This window comes from Pan paniscus, chromosome 9 (genome assembly GCF_029289425.2).
Source record: "Pan paniscus chromosome 9, NHGRI_mPanPan1-v2.0_pri, whole genome shotgun sequence".
Taxonomy (NCBI): Eukaryota; Metazoa; Chordata; class Mammalia; order Primates; family Hominidae; genus Pan; species Pan paniscus.
In genome coordinates, this window is record NC_073258.2 from 103,368,403 (window position 1) to 103,386,369 (window position 17,967).

Consider the following 17,967-nt stretch of genomic DNA (forward strand, 5'->3'; position numbering starts at 1 on the left):
GGAAATCTCCTCACGGAGGTGAATCCATTCATCCTTAGTAGCCTGTGTAGTGCTTTCAAAGATTCTGCCCACAAAGAGTCATCACTGAGATGAATAGGATAATGCATAGAATTCATCAGGAAGTGAACTCTGTTTTGCTACCTCGTGATCCTCAAGGGAGTACTTCAACCACACTTTGTCCAAAACTGTTATTTAATGAGTCATGTTTGCACTCAGTTACTCTGAAGTCAAATGAGTAGTTTATGTTATAAGTTATTTCTGCACAACGTTCTTGTATCATATGAGGATAAGTGCTCTGTGTTATGACACAATCACCCCTTCTTGTGCTTTAGAGAGACTGTATCTTTCCAAAATACATACTAATTTTATATCTGAGAGCAAAGAGCTTTCTTCTTAAGACAGGGTCTTGCTCTGTCACCCAGGCTGGTGCAGTGGCACAATCTCAGCTCACTGCAACCTCTGACCCCTGGGCTCAAGTGGTCCTCCCACCTCAGCCTTCCAAGTAGCTGGGACTACAGGCATGCGCCATCATGCCTAGCTAATTTTTTGTATTTTTAGTAGAGACGGGGTCTCACCATCTTGCCCAGGCTGGTCTCAAACTCCTGAGCTCAAGTGATCCATTCACCTTGGCCTCCCAAAGTGTTAGGACTACAGGTGTGAGCCACTATGCCTGGCCTAAAAGCCAAGAATTCTTTAACTCAACAAAAAATAATGATTTATAAGAATTATTTTTTGGAGATGGGGGATAAACATAGTATTTTTTAATTATTTGATATAATTTGACATTTGGAAGAGAAAAATTTCAGGTCATTGATTATCAATTCTTGTGATATTATAGCTCATCAGATGTTTAGCTATCTCAAGGGACATATACAAATTCTCCAAAATATCACCAAACAAAATGAACTCTAATGGCTTCAAAAACAACAGTTATAGAGCCCCTGTAGAGTGCCAGGGACTACTTTGCATATTTTGACTCATATATTTAAGGCTCTAAATATCCTTAGGAGATAAAAACTGCCATTATTCCAATTTTATAAAGGAAGACACTAAGACAGAGAATGAGGATGAGGGAATTTGGTCAACATTACACAGTTGAAAATAGAAGATCTGGAGTTTGAATCCATCAGTCAGACTTGAGAGCATATGCTTTATTGCTTTCAGTGAATTCATTGACTAGCGAAGTGTCTTCTGTATGCACAATTCTGGGCTAGTGCTGGACATGAGGAGGACATCTGGCTGGTTGCGTGCAGCACTGGATGTCCTCAGGCTGGTGCTTCATTGTCATGTGGTCCCTGACACAGTTGCCAGAATGCATGACCTCCATGGATCATCACACTACTTTGATCTCCTTTTTTTTTTAATGTAACAGCTTTATTGAGATATAGTTAACATAACATATAATTCACTCATGTAAAGTGTACAATTTAATGGCTTTTAATATATTCACAGAGTTGTGCAACCATCACCATCATCAGTTTAGAACATTTTCATTATCCCAAAAAAAAGAACCTCATACCCATTAGTAGTCACTCCTTATAACCCCCTCCCCCAACTACTGACAAGCACTGGTCCGCTTTATGTCTCTATAGATTTTTTTATCATGAACGTTTCATATAAATAGAATCATACAATATGTGACCTTTTCTGTCTGGCTTCTTTCATTCAGCATGATGTTTTCAAGCTTCATCCATGTTACAGCATGTGTTAGGACTTCATTTCTGCTTATTGTCAAATAACATTCTGTTGTCTGAATTTGTCACATTTTACGTATTCATTCATTACTCAGTGGACATTTTCCCACTCTTTGGCTATTATAAATAACGATGTTATGAACATTTATGTGCAAGTTTTTTGTGTAGACATGTTTTAATTTCTCATACTTATATGCTTAGGAGTGAAATTGCTGTGTCATAGGGTAAGTCTACGTTAAATATTTTAAGAAATTGCCAGCCTGTTTTTCTCCTTGCTTATTGATAGTAAGAAGTCCTTCTTAGCAGTTTTTGCAAAAGTGACTTTTCTCCTCTATAGAAGCACCTTGACATTAGAAGGCAAGGATGCCAGACCTTGTCTTCAACAAATATTCAATATCTGGTGGACTATAAGTGGCCACTTTCAGTAACAGAAACCAAATGGAAAGTGTAGAATAATCTTGAGTAACTACCCCATCCTTTCTTAATATTAGGTCTTTTAAGTGACTATATGAAACAAATTTAATAAATGATGGTAACAATAGTAGCATCTGTTAAACACTGTAGATGTATCAGGAGGTCTATGAAGTATTACAAGTATTTTATCATTCAATTTTAGAACCACTAAAATATTTTAGAATCTTTACATTCTAGAGAGTAAGATTAAAGCAAAATTATAAGAATGACAGAGCCATAGTTTTATCTATTCTGATGACTAGGTAGGGAAAAAAGGTTTAGCTTGATGTAAGAAAAACTAAAACAAAAAGATGAACTCCCCTGAATGGAAGACTATTCAAAAGACACTCGCTTAGCTGGGTAAAAGATAGTTTCACTGAGGCTGTTTTCAGGAAGCAGGAAGTAGAATGAGTTACTGTTATTTCTTGCCGGGTCTGTGTACTTATGATGCTATCTTACGGTTTAATTTTTCTATAGGTACACAGGATGTGTGGGTAGCCAATTAAAGTATTATAGAAGCTAGTAAATATTAACAGAAAAAAGAAATGAGGAACTGTTCTATTAAAACATTTTATTAGCTATTGTTAACAAATTTTTCTGTTGCAAAGTGTCCATCTCTTGCCTACTATGAAAATTTGTTTGAATAGGTTTATCCACCTAAGCCTACATCAGAGACCAGTGAGTAGACACAAAGTTAAACACACAAGAAACAACTCTTATGCAGTATTTTGTTGTGATGTCTTTTAAGTAAAAATTGGGAAATTTATATTTATTATAACAAATGATGGCCAAATGATGACCACAAAAGCCATTGCTTGTAAATAATTATAATTCATACAGTAATGACATTTCCTATGAAAAGAATTACAATATATGTCATGGAATCCACCACTAGTCTTCCTCCTGGAAATAGAAATCAAACTGATCAATTTGCTTCAGTATATTAGGTAAGAAAAAAATAATGGTGTCTAACTGCAGAGTGCATTGTGTTGATTTGGATTTCGTATAAAGTTGCCCATATAAAAACTTTTCTAATGTGGATTGAAATTCTGATTATACAACTATGAAAATAATTGGAAGTATTATTATTCTCAGTGAATTCTAATTTGATATGAAGGCCTTTGGAAGAATCCCTCTCCTACATTCTGCTTTAGTCCTTAAGATCCAGTTAGAGGCTGCTTGTAGTCATCCTCATTGCTTGAGAAGACTAGGCTTTTCTATTTAGCAACCAATCCAGGAACTAGATTTCACCACACTAACCACATCTTCCTTCTCTGTGTCATACTTGTATGTTTTTGGTCCTGAAAAGAAGTAAATGTAGCCTAAAAGAGACAAAGTTGAAATTGGGTTACTGAAGATGTCCAGCACATATATAAATGGAAGGATTTGTCACTGTCACTTTCTTAAAGTGTCACCAAAGAGGAATTGTGAATTTGTCAGGTGGCAGTTAGCTTGTCTTCTGTCTTCATGCCCTAGAACCTGACTCCTGAACTTCTCAGTCATTTCTGAGCTTTCTCCTTGTTCCAGCCGGGGTAAGGCCTTCTCGTTGGGGTCATCCAATGTGCCATGCTCAGTTATGTGCTGTGCTTCTGCTCAGGCTGCTCTCCTCCAGGAAGCCCCTCCCCTTTTCTTTCCCTAGTTAAGTCTCTGGCCAATCTTCAAAACCCATGTGAAGTCCCACTATAAAATTTCCAATGACTGCTGCCGATTCTGATATTTTAATTCTCAGATCAGCTCTTGCAATTATTGTGCAGTCTACCACATGACTCAACACTAAATTATAGATTGTCTGTTTTCCAGTCATTTCATCTGTGTTGGGTGAACCATTCTGTGAGAGCAGTGGCCACATCTGGAATGGTCTTTGCACTTCTGAACAGTGTCCAGCCCTGTGCTATTTTTTCAAGAAGAGTGTGCTAACTGACTACTTCAGAAGATTTAATTAAATGTATTCAACAAAGTTCTATTCAACTTTCCTAGCTATGTGTTAAATTGCAGGAGTTGGATTATGGAGTGGGAAAAAGCACTGAGAAGCTTGAGACAGATTTTTTTTTTTTTTTTGAGACAGGGTATCACTCTGTTGCCCAGGCTAGAGTGCAGTGGTGCAATCACGGTTCACCGCAGCCTCGACCTCCTGAACGCAAGTAATCCTCCCATCTCAGCATCCTGAGTAGCTGGGACTACAGGTGTGTGCCATCATTCTCAGCTAACTTTTTTGTAGAGACAGAGTTTTGCCATATTGCCCAAGCTGGTATTGAATTCCTGGGCTGAAGTGATCCTACCACCTCATCCTCCCAAAGTGCTGGAATTACAGGTGTGTGTCACTGTGCCCAACCAAGACTATGTGTATTTTAAGGATAGAAAAGGTAACCTTGACCCCGGTAGACTTTATGATCTAGCTGACTAATCGATTGAAGCTATACTTTAAAAACTTTCCATTAGGTGGCCAACATGGTGAAACTCCATCTCCACCAAAAATACAAAAATTAGCTGGGCCTGGTGGCCAGCGCCTGTAGTCCCAGCTACTTGGGAGGCTGAGGTAGGAGAATCGCTCGAACCTGGGAGGCGGAAGTTGCAGTGAGCAGAGATCGCACCACTGCAGTCCAGCCTGGCCACAGAGCGAGACTCCGTCTCAAAAAAAACAAAAACCAAAAAACAAAAACAAAAAACAAAAAAACACACACACAAAAACAAAAACAAACAAACAAACAAACAAACAAAAACTTTCCATTAGGAAAGAGAGAACTACAACACCAGAACTTTTATAGTTACTCTTTCTAGTGGACAATCTGTTTAGATAAACTTATGAAAGGACCTAAGACCAAATATAAAAACCAAGGACTCCCACTTGGAAATCCACTTTCTGTTGTGTTAAAGCAAAGCCCAGATTTCTTATGATAGTTTTCATGAAGAAAGTTTTCAGTGGAAACACTTACCATTTAATTCTACAGCAGCATCGATTTGGCCATTTACTCCTGAAAATTCTTCTTCAGTATTCTTTGGATAGTCTTTTTCCATTTTCCTTTTCCTTTCATCGTAGCTAGAAAGAGTATTATTTCATAAATAATATTACTAAGAGGTTTTTACTGGTTGTAGATGACACTATACTGGTCAGGCATATGGACACATAACTTATTTAGGTGTTCCTCTCTCTCTCTGTTTCACATACACATACACATGCATTTATGTTGTTATTTATTTTTTCTTTGTTGTGTTTTTGTTTTTTTTTTGAGATGGGGTCTCACTGTTGCCCAGGCTGAAGTGTAGTGGTGCCATCATGGCTCACCACTGCCTTGACCTTCCAGGCTCAAGCGATCCTCCTGTCTCAGCCTCCTGAGTAGCTGGGACTACAGGCATGTACCACCACACCCTGGCTAATTTTTATTTTTTATAAAGACAGGGTCTTGCCATGTTGCCCAGGCTGGTCTCAAACTCCTGGTCTCAAGCAATCCTCCCACACCTCAGCCTCCCAAAGTGCTGGGATTACAGGAATAAGCCACTGGGCCTGGCCCTTGTTGTTTAAATCGGGCTCCTAAAATACCTAAAAGAGATTATAGACCTTTATCACTATGCTCCCATGTTCCTGAGATTCTGGTACCACAAGCTTGGAAGTCACTTGCTTAAAGCAGTCTCCAAAAAATTTCCACATACATTGTTTAGAAATATTCATTCTATATATTATAGCAACATGTTCTGTTAACTCAAAAAAAAACTTGCCATTTGAAAGGAACTCTATATTTTTTATTGCCTTATTTATTGTTGTAATTATTTCTCTATCAATTCCTTGGTTCATCAAATCATTGAAAGCCTTTCATAGGTGCTTTTATTCATGAACTTAGTGCTATGTATCCATGGAGAAAGGGTTGAACAAATAATGCACACTGAATGAATAAAGAAATGTGTGAACAACAAGTAAATAAGAAGCAAGTAAATATGTAATAATTGAACTTCTGCCTTTTAAACCAATTTACTTGAATTCCATTGCTTTTGTTTCCTGGAAAGCTTATATGACTGACTGAATAGTAGACCTGATTTCTTTTTCTGGATCAGCAACCAGCATTCAATGATAACTCTGAAGATTGATTAATATATCTCTTTGTGATCTAAACTACTCATTGTTAAAAAAGACTGTGACTGTGTGAGTCAGCACGACTTGTATGAGAATCAGACTTCATTTAAAGTTTGAGAAAGTCCCTTCTTCATTAGCACAGAGTTCCAAATGGGGACACTCCCAGGTGGACACCCCACTCCTTTCCCACCAAAAGGTCAGACAATTTCTCCCAGTGCCTGGGCTACTGAAAAATTTCCTGTGGCAGCAGATCCCACCCACCATCTCTTGAAATGTCCCTCTTGTGTGGCTATGACTACACAGGCCAGGGATAACTCTCTAGTGATGTTGAGCCAAAGGCAAACATTGAAAAAGATGTACTCAGGCTGAAACTAAGTGCAAGTCTGAGCTGCTTTACAGAATGTTTGGAGCTAGGGGTGGAAGCTAACTGTCCCAGCATATTATCCATATTAACTATAACCATTGATATTTCATGTGGACCTTATGTGTAGACATTATGCAGGGGCCTGCATAACAAACACAAGGTTACCTACTTTTCATTTTACTAAGTAAGGACATTACCATTTAACCATCAAAAGAACTACTACCACCTGTTTTCACAGTCATTTCACAAAGACAAAGAAACGTTAACACCAAAAAGGCAGGAAGGACATAAACTGAGAATAAAAGATGGTTCTCGCCAATAATCTGTTTTTATGCTGACACAGACTGCAGCTCCCTGATTTATAATATTGTGCTGTCCTTATTTAGCTGTGAACTGGTGAGAACTTTGTGATGATCTAGCCCTTTGTTTGTGGACAGATATTTAAGGATTTCTGTTATAGTCCAAAGAGCTCAACAGATACAGTCTGATGGTACTGGGTTTGAATTTCTGACTCTGTTACCTGCTGACTCCGTGATCAGGAAAACGTACTTTGAGCTCTGAGCCCTGGTTTTTCTCATCTGGAAAACATTGGTCATGAGGGTAAGAGACAATTTACACACACACACACATGCACACGCAAACACCACACACACACACACACACACACCTGGCACATGTAGCACCAAGAGTAGGCCCAAGCCAGCAGTCTTTGTCATTTATTCTGGCCCCAAGAACAATTAACTCTGACTTGTCAGTATAAGGTTGAGTGAACTTCATGGTTTGATCTGGGATTCTAAGTCACTAAGGAGTTTAATCTTTAAACTTACTTTACAAGATAATATTTGCGGTGGTAGGCAAGGTTGAGAAGGGGTGAAAAAGGAGGGCTAAAAAGTGTTGGAGGCAGTCCAGAGAACCAAGTCAGAGAAGGGATTAAGATGAAGTAGGTCTGCTGGTGTGGTGAGGATTTTACTGAGAGAGTAACAGAAAAGGAGATTATATGATAGGATGAAGATCACGGGGATTTTTACCAATAATAAATAAATGATGAAGAGAATTGAAGAATGAAAATATGTGGTGGTTGGGAAGGCCCACTGAATTTGAATTCAGAGGACATGAAATACAGCGTCAGATGGACCACTGTAGCTGTGTGATCTTGAGTGAATCATGTAACCTCTCAGAGACACAATGTTCAATGAAAATAAAAGAAATACCTACTTCTCAAGATTGTTGAAAAGGTGGATGGGACAATGAGAGAATATGAGAAAACGCTCAGCATGATTCCTGGCACATAGTAAGCCAGCCATCAAGAAATAGTAACTGAATTTCAATATTAAGGAAATAAATACAATTTTTATTGAGAATCTACTATATCTTGAGTATCTGCTAAAATCATTGCATATATCCTCTCATCACTGAGGTCTTGTTTGTGAAACCTAAATACCAAACTAGAAATAGTGATCTGAATTATGTTTATTTCCTTTGTGGGCATTTGTTACATCATTTAATATTGATTCAAGGTATTTACATTTAATATATATTAAATAAATCATTGCCTGCAACAGATATCTGATGTAGTTTTTCAGATATGTTATCTTACTCTCCACATTTGTATTCTAAGGACTCAGGGACTGTTTTGATAAAGTGCCTGCATTTTTGTTTAACCTAATCTGCATGCTTAGAACTTAGATTTGTTAGGTATTTTTGGTGTTTTGATTGTGCTCATTTCAGTCACATGTCAAGGGCATAACTGACTCCATTCTACCCTCTTAGAAGCACTAAATGGGGAACTGAGTCTGCTGAAGGATGCTTAAAGAGAATGCAAGAAAGGGCGGCAAAAAGGGGAATTTACTGATAAGGTTTCTAAGATGGTTTCAGGAAGTTTTCTCAAGGTGACCTTTCCAGTGTGGGTCAGGAGGGACAATGAAATAGAAATCTGAAATTCCACTTTGAAGTTAATGATTTCAGCCAGAAATCACATGACTTTCATGAATGAAGTAGCCTTTGTGATCTATACTAGAGAAGGGCAGGTAGGACAGTGATCGGGAATGAAGAGAAGGCAGGAGAGGAGGAAGCTGCCATGTACAATCCCAGATGAGGGTCAGGAAACAGGACCCCATGAGGAAAATGATAGTGAGGAGATTCTGGGACAAATAATTTGTAACAACATAGAAAAATATGTATCCTATAGTATTAAGTAGAAGAATGTCAGGACACAAAATTTCATACATAATTATTTAAAAATGGGGAAAACTGCAGGAAAAAAATAGAAGAAAAATATTAAATGAGTATCAAAAGATGTTGCAAGTGTTGGCCATTGAAGAATTTCTTTCCCTTTCATACATTCTGTGTTTTCTATAACAAACATCACATGCTGTCCTTGGACCCCATCTTCCTGGGCAGTCTTATATCCTCACATGGTCTCAATCACCATCTGATTACATGATGAATTCCAAACTTATCTTTCCAGCCTGACTGCTCTTGAGTTCAAGACCTGTATGTCCAAATCTCTTCTGATATTTTTCTTCTCAGTTCTCACCAGCATGTCAAACTCCATATGTACAAATTGAAGCTGCTTCTTGTTCCCCTAAATCTGCTTCATTTCTTAAGTTTACTGTCTTGATAAATGCCAAAATTGAAAACCCATTTATTAAGGAAATGACCCCCAACTAGTCAGTCATCCAGACCTATGTTTTCTACTGTTTGAAGAACAATCAAATCTACCCCAACTCCCAAACCCATCATCTCTGGCAGAATTCTTGCAATAGTTCTCTCTCTTATTTAAATAATTCAGTGGTTTTTTAGTGCACAGTCATTTGCCATATGTTGACATTTCAGGAAATGACAGACCATGTACATGATAGTGGTCCCATAAGATTATAACACTGTATTTTTACTGTACCATTTCTAAGTTTAGATACACAAATACTTACCATTGTATCACAATTGCCTACAGTATTCAGTACAGTATCATGTTGTATAGGTCTGTAGGAGCTATAGGAGCAACAGGGTATACCATATAGCCTAAGTGGGTAGTAAGCAGTACCATCTAGGTTTGTGTAAGTACACTCTAGGATGTTCACTGATTGACCAAATCACCTAATGACACATTCCTCAGAACACAGCCCCATTGTTAAGCAAGCGATGCATGACTATAGTCACAGAATTGTGCTACCATCAACACAATCAATTTTAGAATGTTGCCATCACCCGCCCCCACAAAAACCTTATGCCTTTTCACTGTAAGTCCCCATATCCCACATCCTCATCCCTCCATCTCAACCAGACCTAAACAATCACTATCTACTTTCTGTCTGTTTTAACTTGCCTATTATGGACATTTTATACAGTATGCAGATTTTCATGACTGACATCTTTCATTTAGTGTCATGCTCTCAAGATTCATCCATGTTGTACCATGTACCAGCATTTCATTCATTTTTGTGGCCAAATAATATTCCATTGTATGAATTTATCACATTTTATATATCCATTCAACACTTGATGGAGATTTGGGTTGTTTCCAGCATTCGTCTATTATTAATAATGCTGCTATGAATATTTGTATACAGCTATTATGTGGACTTATGTTTTTACTTCTCTTGGGTATATCCTCAAGAAAGTGGAATTCTGGGTCAAATGATAATTCTATGTTCAATTTTTTGAGGAGCAGGAGACTGCTTTCCAAAGTGGCTATACTAATTTGCATTTCTACTACCAATGTCTGAGGGTTCTGATTTCTCCATATTCTCACCAACACTTATTATTATCTGACTTTTTGATTATGGCATTCTAGTAGGTGTGAAGAAGTATTTCACTGCGGGTTTCGTTTGCATTTTCCTCATGACTATTAATGTTGAGCATCTTTTCATGTGCTTATTGGCCATTTGTATATCTTTGTTGGAGAAATGGCTATTCAGATCCTTTGCCCATATTTTAACTGAGTTATTTTTCTTGTTATTAATTGAATAGTCGTTTATATATTCTAGACACAAGTTCTTTATCAGATATATGACTTACAAACATTTCTTCCCATTCCCTGGGTTGTCTTTTTACTTTGTTGATAGTGTACTGTGAAGCAGAAAAGTTTTTAATTTTGAGTAAGTCCAACTTGTCCTTTTTTTCTTTTTGGCTTATGCTTTTCGTGTTGTATCTGAGTATTCATTGCTAAATCCAAGATCACGAAGATTTATCTTATATTTTCTTTTAAGAGTTTTGTCAGATTAGCTCTTATATTTAAGGAATTTGATCAATTTTGAGTTAATTTTTGTATATGTTGAGAGGTTGGGGTCTAAGTCCATTCTTTTGCATGTGGCTATCCACTCCTTCCAGCATCATTTGTTGAAGATACCATTTTTCTCCTTTGAATGACTTTATATTGTTGTCAAAAATCAGTTGCCCATAGATACATGGCTTTATTTCCTTACTCTAAATTTTATTCTATTAACATGTATGGCTATCCTTATGCAAATATCACAGTCTTAGTTACTGTTTCTTTGTAGTAACTTTTGAAATTGGGAAGTATGAATCCTCCAACTTTGTTCTTTTTAAAGATATCTTGGCTATTCTAGGCCCGTGAGTTTCGAGTTTCAAGAAAAACTTGTCAATTTCTACAAAGAAACCAGTGGTATTCTGATAGAGATTGTGTTGAATCTACAGATCAATTTGGGGACTACTATCATCTTAAAAATATCCTCATCCATGAACATGAGATATCACTCCATTTAGATCTTGCTTAATTTCTTTCAACAATGTTTTGTAGTTTTCAGACTACAAAACAACATTTTCCATTTCTTTTGTTAAATTTATTTTTAAGTATTTGACTCTTTTTGATGCTATTCCAGTTGGAATTGCTTTCTTAATTTCATTTTCAAATTGTTTGTTGAGGTGTATAAAAACACAATTGATTAACACATTGAATTCATTCCTTGCAACCTTTCTGAACTCATTTATTAGTTCTAAAAGTTTTTTTAGAGTATTCTCTAGGGTTTTTCTATATAAAAGATAATACCATATGCAAAAAGAAATAGTTTTACTTTCTCTCCTATCTGGATAATTTTTATTTCATTTGTTCTTGCTTAATTCTCTTGGTTAGGACCTCCAGTACAATGTGAATGGAGAGATGAGAGCAGAAACTTTTGTTTTGTTTTTGATGTTAGGAGGAATGCATCCAGTCTTTCACCACTGACTATGCCATCAGCTGTGGGTTTTCATAGACGCTCTTTATTGATTTGAAAATGGTTATTTTTATTCCTAGGTTTTATTCCTAGGTTGCTGAATGTTTTTTTATTATGAAATAATGTTGAATTTTTGCCAAACGCTTTTACTGTATCTACTGAGATGATCATATGATTTTTGTTTTTATTCTATTGATATGGGACATTACATTAATTGATTTTTGGATGAATTCCTGGGACAAATCCTACTTGGTCTTGGTGTATAATTCTTTTCATACGTTGCTGGATTTAGGTTGTTAGTGTTTTTGGAGGATCTTTGTAGCCATATTCACAATAGATATTGGTCTGAAGCTTTATTTTCTTGTCATGTTTCTGTGTGGTTTTGGTATAAGGATAATGCTGACTTCAGTGAGTTAGGTAGTGTTTTCCACTCTTCTATGTTTTGGAAAAGTCTGTGAAAAACTGGTATTAATTCTGTTCTTTTCTAAGGTTTGGAGGAGTTTGTAAAAAAATGGACATTGATTCTTCTTTCAATGTATTGGTAGAATTTACCAGTGAACCCTTCTGGGTCTGGGCTTTTCTTTGTGGATAGTTTTTGATTACTGCTTTAATCTCTTTTCTTATTGTAGGTATATTCAGACTGTGTATTTCTTCTTGACTCGGTTTTACTAGATTGTGTCTTCTTAGGAATTTGTCCATTTCATTTATCTAATTTATTGGTATACAATTGTTCATAGTATTCCTTTATGACCTTTTTTATTTCTGTAAGGTGAGTAGCAATGTCTCCTCTTTTATTTCTGATTTTAGTAATTTAAATTTTTTCTTTTGGCTGGGCGCAGTGGCTCACACCTGTAATCCCAGCATTTTGCGAGGCTGAGGTGGGCGGATCACGAGGTCAGGAGATCGAGACCATCCTGGTTAACACGGTGAAACCCCATCTCTACTAAAAAATACAAAAAAAAAATTAGCTGGGCATGGTGGCGGGTGCCTGTAGTCTCAGCTACTCAGGAGGCGGAGGCAGGAGAATGGTGTGAACCCGGGAGGCGGAGCTTGCAGTGAGCCGGGATCATGCCACTGTACTCCAGCCTGGGGGACAGAGCAAGACTCCGCCTCAAAAAAAAAAAAAATTGTTTCTTTTTTATTTGATCAATCTAGTAGAAAGTTTGTCACCTTTGTTTATTTTCTCAAAGAACCAACCTTCAGTTTTGTTGGTTTTCTCAAATTGTTTATTTATCATCTATTTTATTTATTTCCATTATAATGTTTATATTTCCTTCTTTCTTCTTGCTTTAGGTTTAATATGTTCTTGATTTTCCATTATCTCAAAGTGGAAGGTGAAGTTATTGATTTGAGATTTTTCTCCTTTTTAAATATAGGCTTTTATAGCTATAATTTTTTTCTCTGAGTGCTGCTTTCACTGCATCTCATAAGTTCTGGTATGTTGTATTTTAATTTTCATTTATTTCTAAGTACTTTCTAATTTCCCTTGTGATTTCTTCTTTGACCCATTGGTTGTTTAATAGTATGTTGTTTAATTTCCACATATTTGTAAGTTTTCTAGTTGTCTTTCTGGTATTGATTTCTGGCTTTATTCTATTGTGATCAGAAGAGATACTTGTACGACTTCAGTTGTTTTAAATTTGTTGAGACTTGTGTGGTGGCCTAACATATAGTCTATTCTGGGGAATGTTCCATGTTCACTTGAAAAGAATGTGTATTCTGCTCTTTTTGGGTATAGCATTCTATAGATATATGTTAGGTCTAGTTGGTTTACAGTATTGTTCAAGTCTTTTATTCTTCGTTGATCTCTCTGGTTGTTCTATCCATTACTGAAAGTGGGGTATTGAAATCTTTAACTATTATTGTTTCATTATTGACTTATCCCTTCATTTCTGTCAATTACTGCTTCATACATTTTTGGGGCCCTGTGTTAGATTCCCATATGTTTATAATTACATCTTCATGGTATATTGACTTTTTGTCATTATAAAATGTCCTTCTTTATTGCTAGTAGCATTTTTTATTTCAAAGTCTGTTTTGCCTGATAATAGTATAGCCATTCAAGCTTTCTTATGGTTGCTATTTGCATGATATATTTTTTCCATTCTTTTACTTTCAATCTATTTGTATCTTTGAACCTAAAATGTATCTGCTGTAGACAGCATATAGTTGGGTCTTGTTTTTTACAATCCAATCTGGCAGTCTTTGCCATTTGATTAGACGGTTTAATCTATTCACATTTAATGTTATGGATAAAGTTGAATTTATGCTTGCCATTTTACTTTTTGTTTTCTGTATAACTCATGTCTTTTTGGTTCCTCTATTCATCCTCACTGTTTTCTTTTGCATTAGTAAAAATTTTCCAATGTAACATTTTAATTTCTTTTATAATTGTTTAACTGTATTTTCCTAAGTGATTTCCTTAGTGGTTGATGTAGGGCTTGCCATATACATCTTAACTTACAAAAATCTGCTTAAGACTTATACTAAATTAATTCCAGTGAGATATAGAAACATTACTCCTATATAACTCTATTTCTCTCCCCTTCCTTCTGTGTTATTATTGTTATACATATTGTATCTATCTACATCTGAAGCCCCAAATTAATTGTTATAATTATTATTTTATATAATTTAATGTCTTCTAAAGAAGCTGAGAAGAGAAAAGAGAAGATGTATATATTTGCAGCTTTTGTTATATTAAGTTTCTTAGTTGCCATTTCTGGTTCTGTTCTTTTGTTCCTGTGAATTTTAGTTACCATCTAGTGTCTTTTCTTTAGCCAAATACAGTTTTGCTCCCACCTACTTCCTTCATATTATTATTGACAAGTATATTTCTACATGTCATAGCCTTAACAATACAATTATACAATTATATGCACATTGTTTAATATAATTGATTTTCCATTTTTAAATTAAGAGAATAAAGAAGAGGAAATATGCATTTATACTGTCTTTTACATAATTACACTTACTACTGATGCTCTCTGGATTTTTATGGGGGCTTGAATTGCTATCTAAGCTCACTTGCTTTCAGCCTAAAGAACTTTCTTTAGTATCTCTGGTCAGGCAATCTGCAAGTAACAAATTCTCTCAGTTTTTGTTTCTCTGGGAATGTCTTTATTTCTCCTTCATTTTTGAAAGATAACTCTAGTGGATATAAGATTCTTGGTTGAGTCTTTTCTTTGAGAACTTTGAGTATGCTTTCCACTGCCTTTTGGCCTAACTAGTTTATCTGGCTTCAAGTCTCGTTTCCCTCTAATTCAGTCACATTGCTAGGGGAGTGTTATTTTTATAACATTAATCTTATTGAGTTTCTCCCTTATGGAAGGTATTTAACATGTCCCTCTTCTCTGCAGAATAAACACTGATCTCCCTAGAAAGGCATTGACACTACATGATCTGTAACCTGGTTTCCTTGGGCCACTGTTCTGATTTTAGTCTATATTCTAGTCATACTGAACTGCTTGAGGTTTTCCCCATGCTCACATGCTATTTTGTGCATCAGTAACTTTGCTTCAACTGCTTTCTCTGCCTGGAAGCCACCCACCCGCACCTCACCCTCTGTCTGGGAAACTCCTACACAACTCTCAAAGTGGAGCTCAGCCATCACTTCCTCTAAGAATTATTTCCTGATAATTTTGCTAAGTTGGCCATTTCCTCTTTGTTTTGACCCACTGATCTTCATGAAGTCTTGTATCAGAGCACTTTTGGCACTTGGATTTCTGTTAGTTATTTATCTATATATTTACCCTCAACTGTAAGATCTGTTGAGGGCATTAATAACACCCAACATGAGCTGAATGCTTATTATGTGACAGGCATTTCACATTTTTCCCTTTCAATGCCATAATTCTAGGAAGTGTATACTATTTCTACCCCCATTTTGCAGATGATGAAACAGACAGAAAGGTGATCCAAATTGCCAGATAATTGTTGGTAGAGTTAAGATTAACACTAGGACTCTTTTACTTCTGCCCATTCTTAACCAGCAAACTCTACACCTTCTCTTGAATGTCACTAGTACACAGGCTGACACATAATATGTCTAATAAATGTAGGTTGAATGTGGTAGTTTAGTCATAAGTTTTTTAAAATTTAAAACATGAAAAAACAAGATTTTTGAACCCTATTTCATCTTGTTTTTATTACTTATTATTTATTTATTTATGGTGACTATAAAATCCTCAAATAAAAACATCTATTTCTAGTATTTCTGAGGCATTCAGGAAGAAGAGAATGTGGAAGACGTATTCTACTTTGCAGCAATAATGCCCCGAGTCTGACTGTACAGAAAGAGTGATTCAGGGTAGAGGGGCAATATGATTGAAAAGGGGTAGGATCTGCAGATTTGCAAGTCACTTTGCATAAAATTCAGAAATCATTGACTATCTTGAAGAATTATGGAGGTGGTGACACCCCCTGCTGCCAGAAATCCCTTGATGTAGCCACTGCTCTGCTACTGGTAGGCAAGGAAGAATATGTAAAAGGAGAAATCAGCCATAGGTAGTGGAAATAATGTAAAAAATGAAAAACTGATGGAACCATTAGGGCCTGCTAGAAAGAGAATAGGAAGGAATAAAAGTAAAGGGAAGTGGTTTTAGTTGGCAAAGTTTAACCAATATGTCATTTGCTGATGTAGCATGTAACGGCATCAACATAGTAGAGCCTCCTATTTGGATTTGACATTGTGGTCCTCTGTGCGCTGCTCCCCTATAAGTAACTACCACACAGAGACATGGGTCCTCCCTTTTAGAGCCTAATCCAACCTGGCCCCAAGCCAACCTTCAATCCTCTGTGGAGGAAGTTCCTCAGTCATTTCCTCATGGCATTTCATTCACTAAAACTGGGTCCAAACTCTGGGAGTTCTTGGAGAATTTCCAGAGACTTTTCTTCCCTTGGCACATTACTTACGTCACAGACTGAGCTAGCATGAGGAGCAAGGAAGAACTTGAGAAATGTCTAAGACAAATAAGACCTAACACACTTTCAGTGGATGTCAATGTAGTGAAATTCTTATTCCATAACTTGAGGCTTGGGACCTTCCATATTTTTGAGTCTGGCCATGTGCTTACCTACAAAACTTCATTTATCTCCTTTGTCCTTTCTTCTCAGTTCCATCCTTCTACAGTAGGGACATAATGACTAAAGCTCCCCTGTCCACCTCGAGTCATGAGGCAACCACGAGAATGGAAGTATGTGTTAAGAATAGCAGAGCAAAATGTTTAAGAGAACTTGGGTCCCTGTTGATCACCAGCCTGCCGTACTGGCTCTAAACTGTCAGACTTTTTACACATATGAGAAAAACAAACCCTCATGTGTTTAAGCCACAATTATTTTGGGGTCTCTGATACTAGTGGCTAAATTAAATTTCAAACCAATAGAGGGCTTCATATGACAATAAGATGTCACACATATGAGGCCCTGTAAAGCACACTGTGCAGAATTCAGGGGTGTTTATGAATAGGGCCAATACAATAGCTTTCTCTAAAGTTTTGAGCTATAGGTCAGGGTTGTCTTACTCCTTGTTGCATACACCAGTGTATGTGTTGGAGTGCGTAAAGTAGAAGACTGCCATTGCTGAAGGGATTGTCTATGTTTTGCCAAAAGCAGCAATTTCAGTCCAATGTTAGGGGCCTTCAGTATTTAAAAAGGAAATTCCCTTTGACCAGATTTTTGACTGAATCGCCGCTCAGAGAAATATTGAGGTTTAAGCAATTTGTTATGCATCACAACTTGTTAAGAAATTATTTGTTAGTTACCATATAAGTTCTGTTGCTGAAGAATAACTCTTTTTGAGCACCTGCTCTGTGCAGACCCTGCTAGGTATCTGTGTCTGCATGCATTACATCACTTAATACCCTCTGTAACCTGAGAAGGTTAGAAGTGCCTACCATGGTTTCCTTCCTTAACCAGAAAAATGAGCTTGTTAACATTTTAGTTAATGCCCTAGACCAACTTTTCGGTGAATCTATTTATCTAGATTACAAAAGATTTCTCCTTAGTAGACACTCACAGAGGCCCAGTTGGAAAGGTACAGTACGATTTTCTCTGGGGGCAAAGAGCATCACTAAAATCAGAGAGCCTTGACCTCCCCATCCTAAAACTTACAGAGAATTTTGAACCTCTGCCCACATCTCTTAACTTAGCTGTTAAGTTTCAATCCAGCCTGGCTGAAGGTATATGCTTTACTGCAGGTGCTGGTGGGTGGTAGAT

General features: G+C 36.8%; 1 protein-coding gene across 1 annotated transcript in view; it reads right to left on the minus strand.

Moving 5' to 3' along the window:
• Positions 1 to 1,415: 1,415 nt before the first annotated feature.
• The window catches only part of MMP20 (matrix metallopeptidase 20), a 49,774-nt gene continuing 33,222 nt past the window's right edge, over positions 1,416 to 17,967 (minus strand). The window contains exons 9-10 of the mRNA XM_003828382.6: positions 5,081 to 5,184; positions 1,416 to 3,469 (exon numbers count right to left, since the gene is read on the minus strand). Coding sequence (XP_003828430.1) covers positions 3,369 to 3,469; positions 5,081 to 5,184 — 205 coding nt within the window. The 3' untranslated portion in view covers positions 1,416 to 3,368. The remainder of the gene's footprint in view (positions 3,470 to 5,080; positions 5,185 to 17,967) is intronic.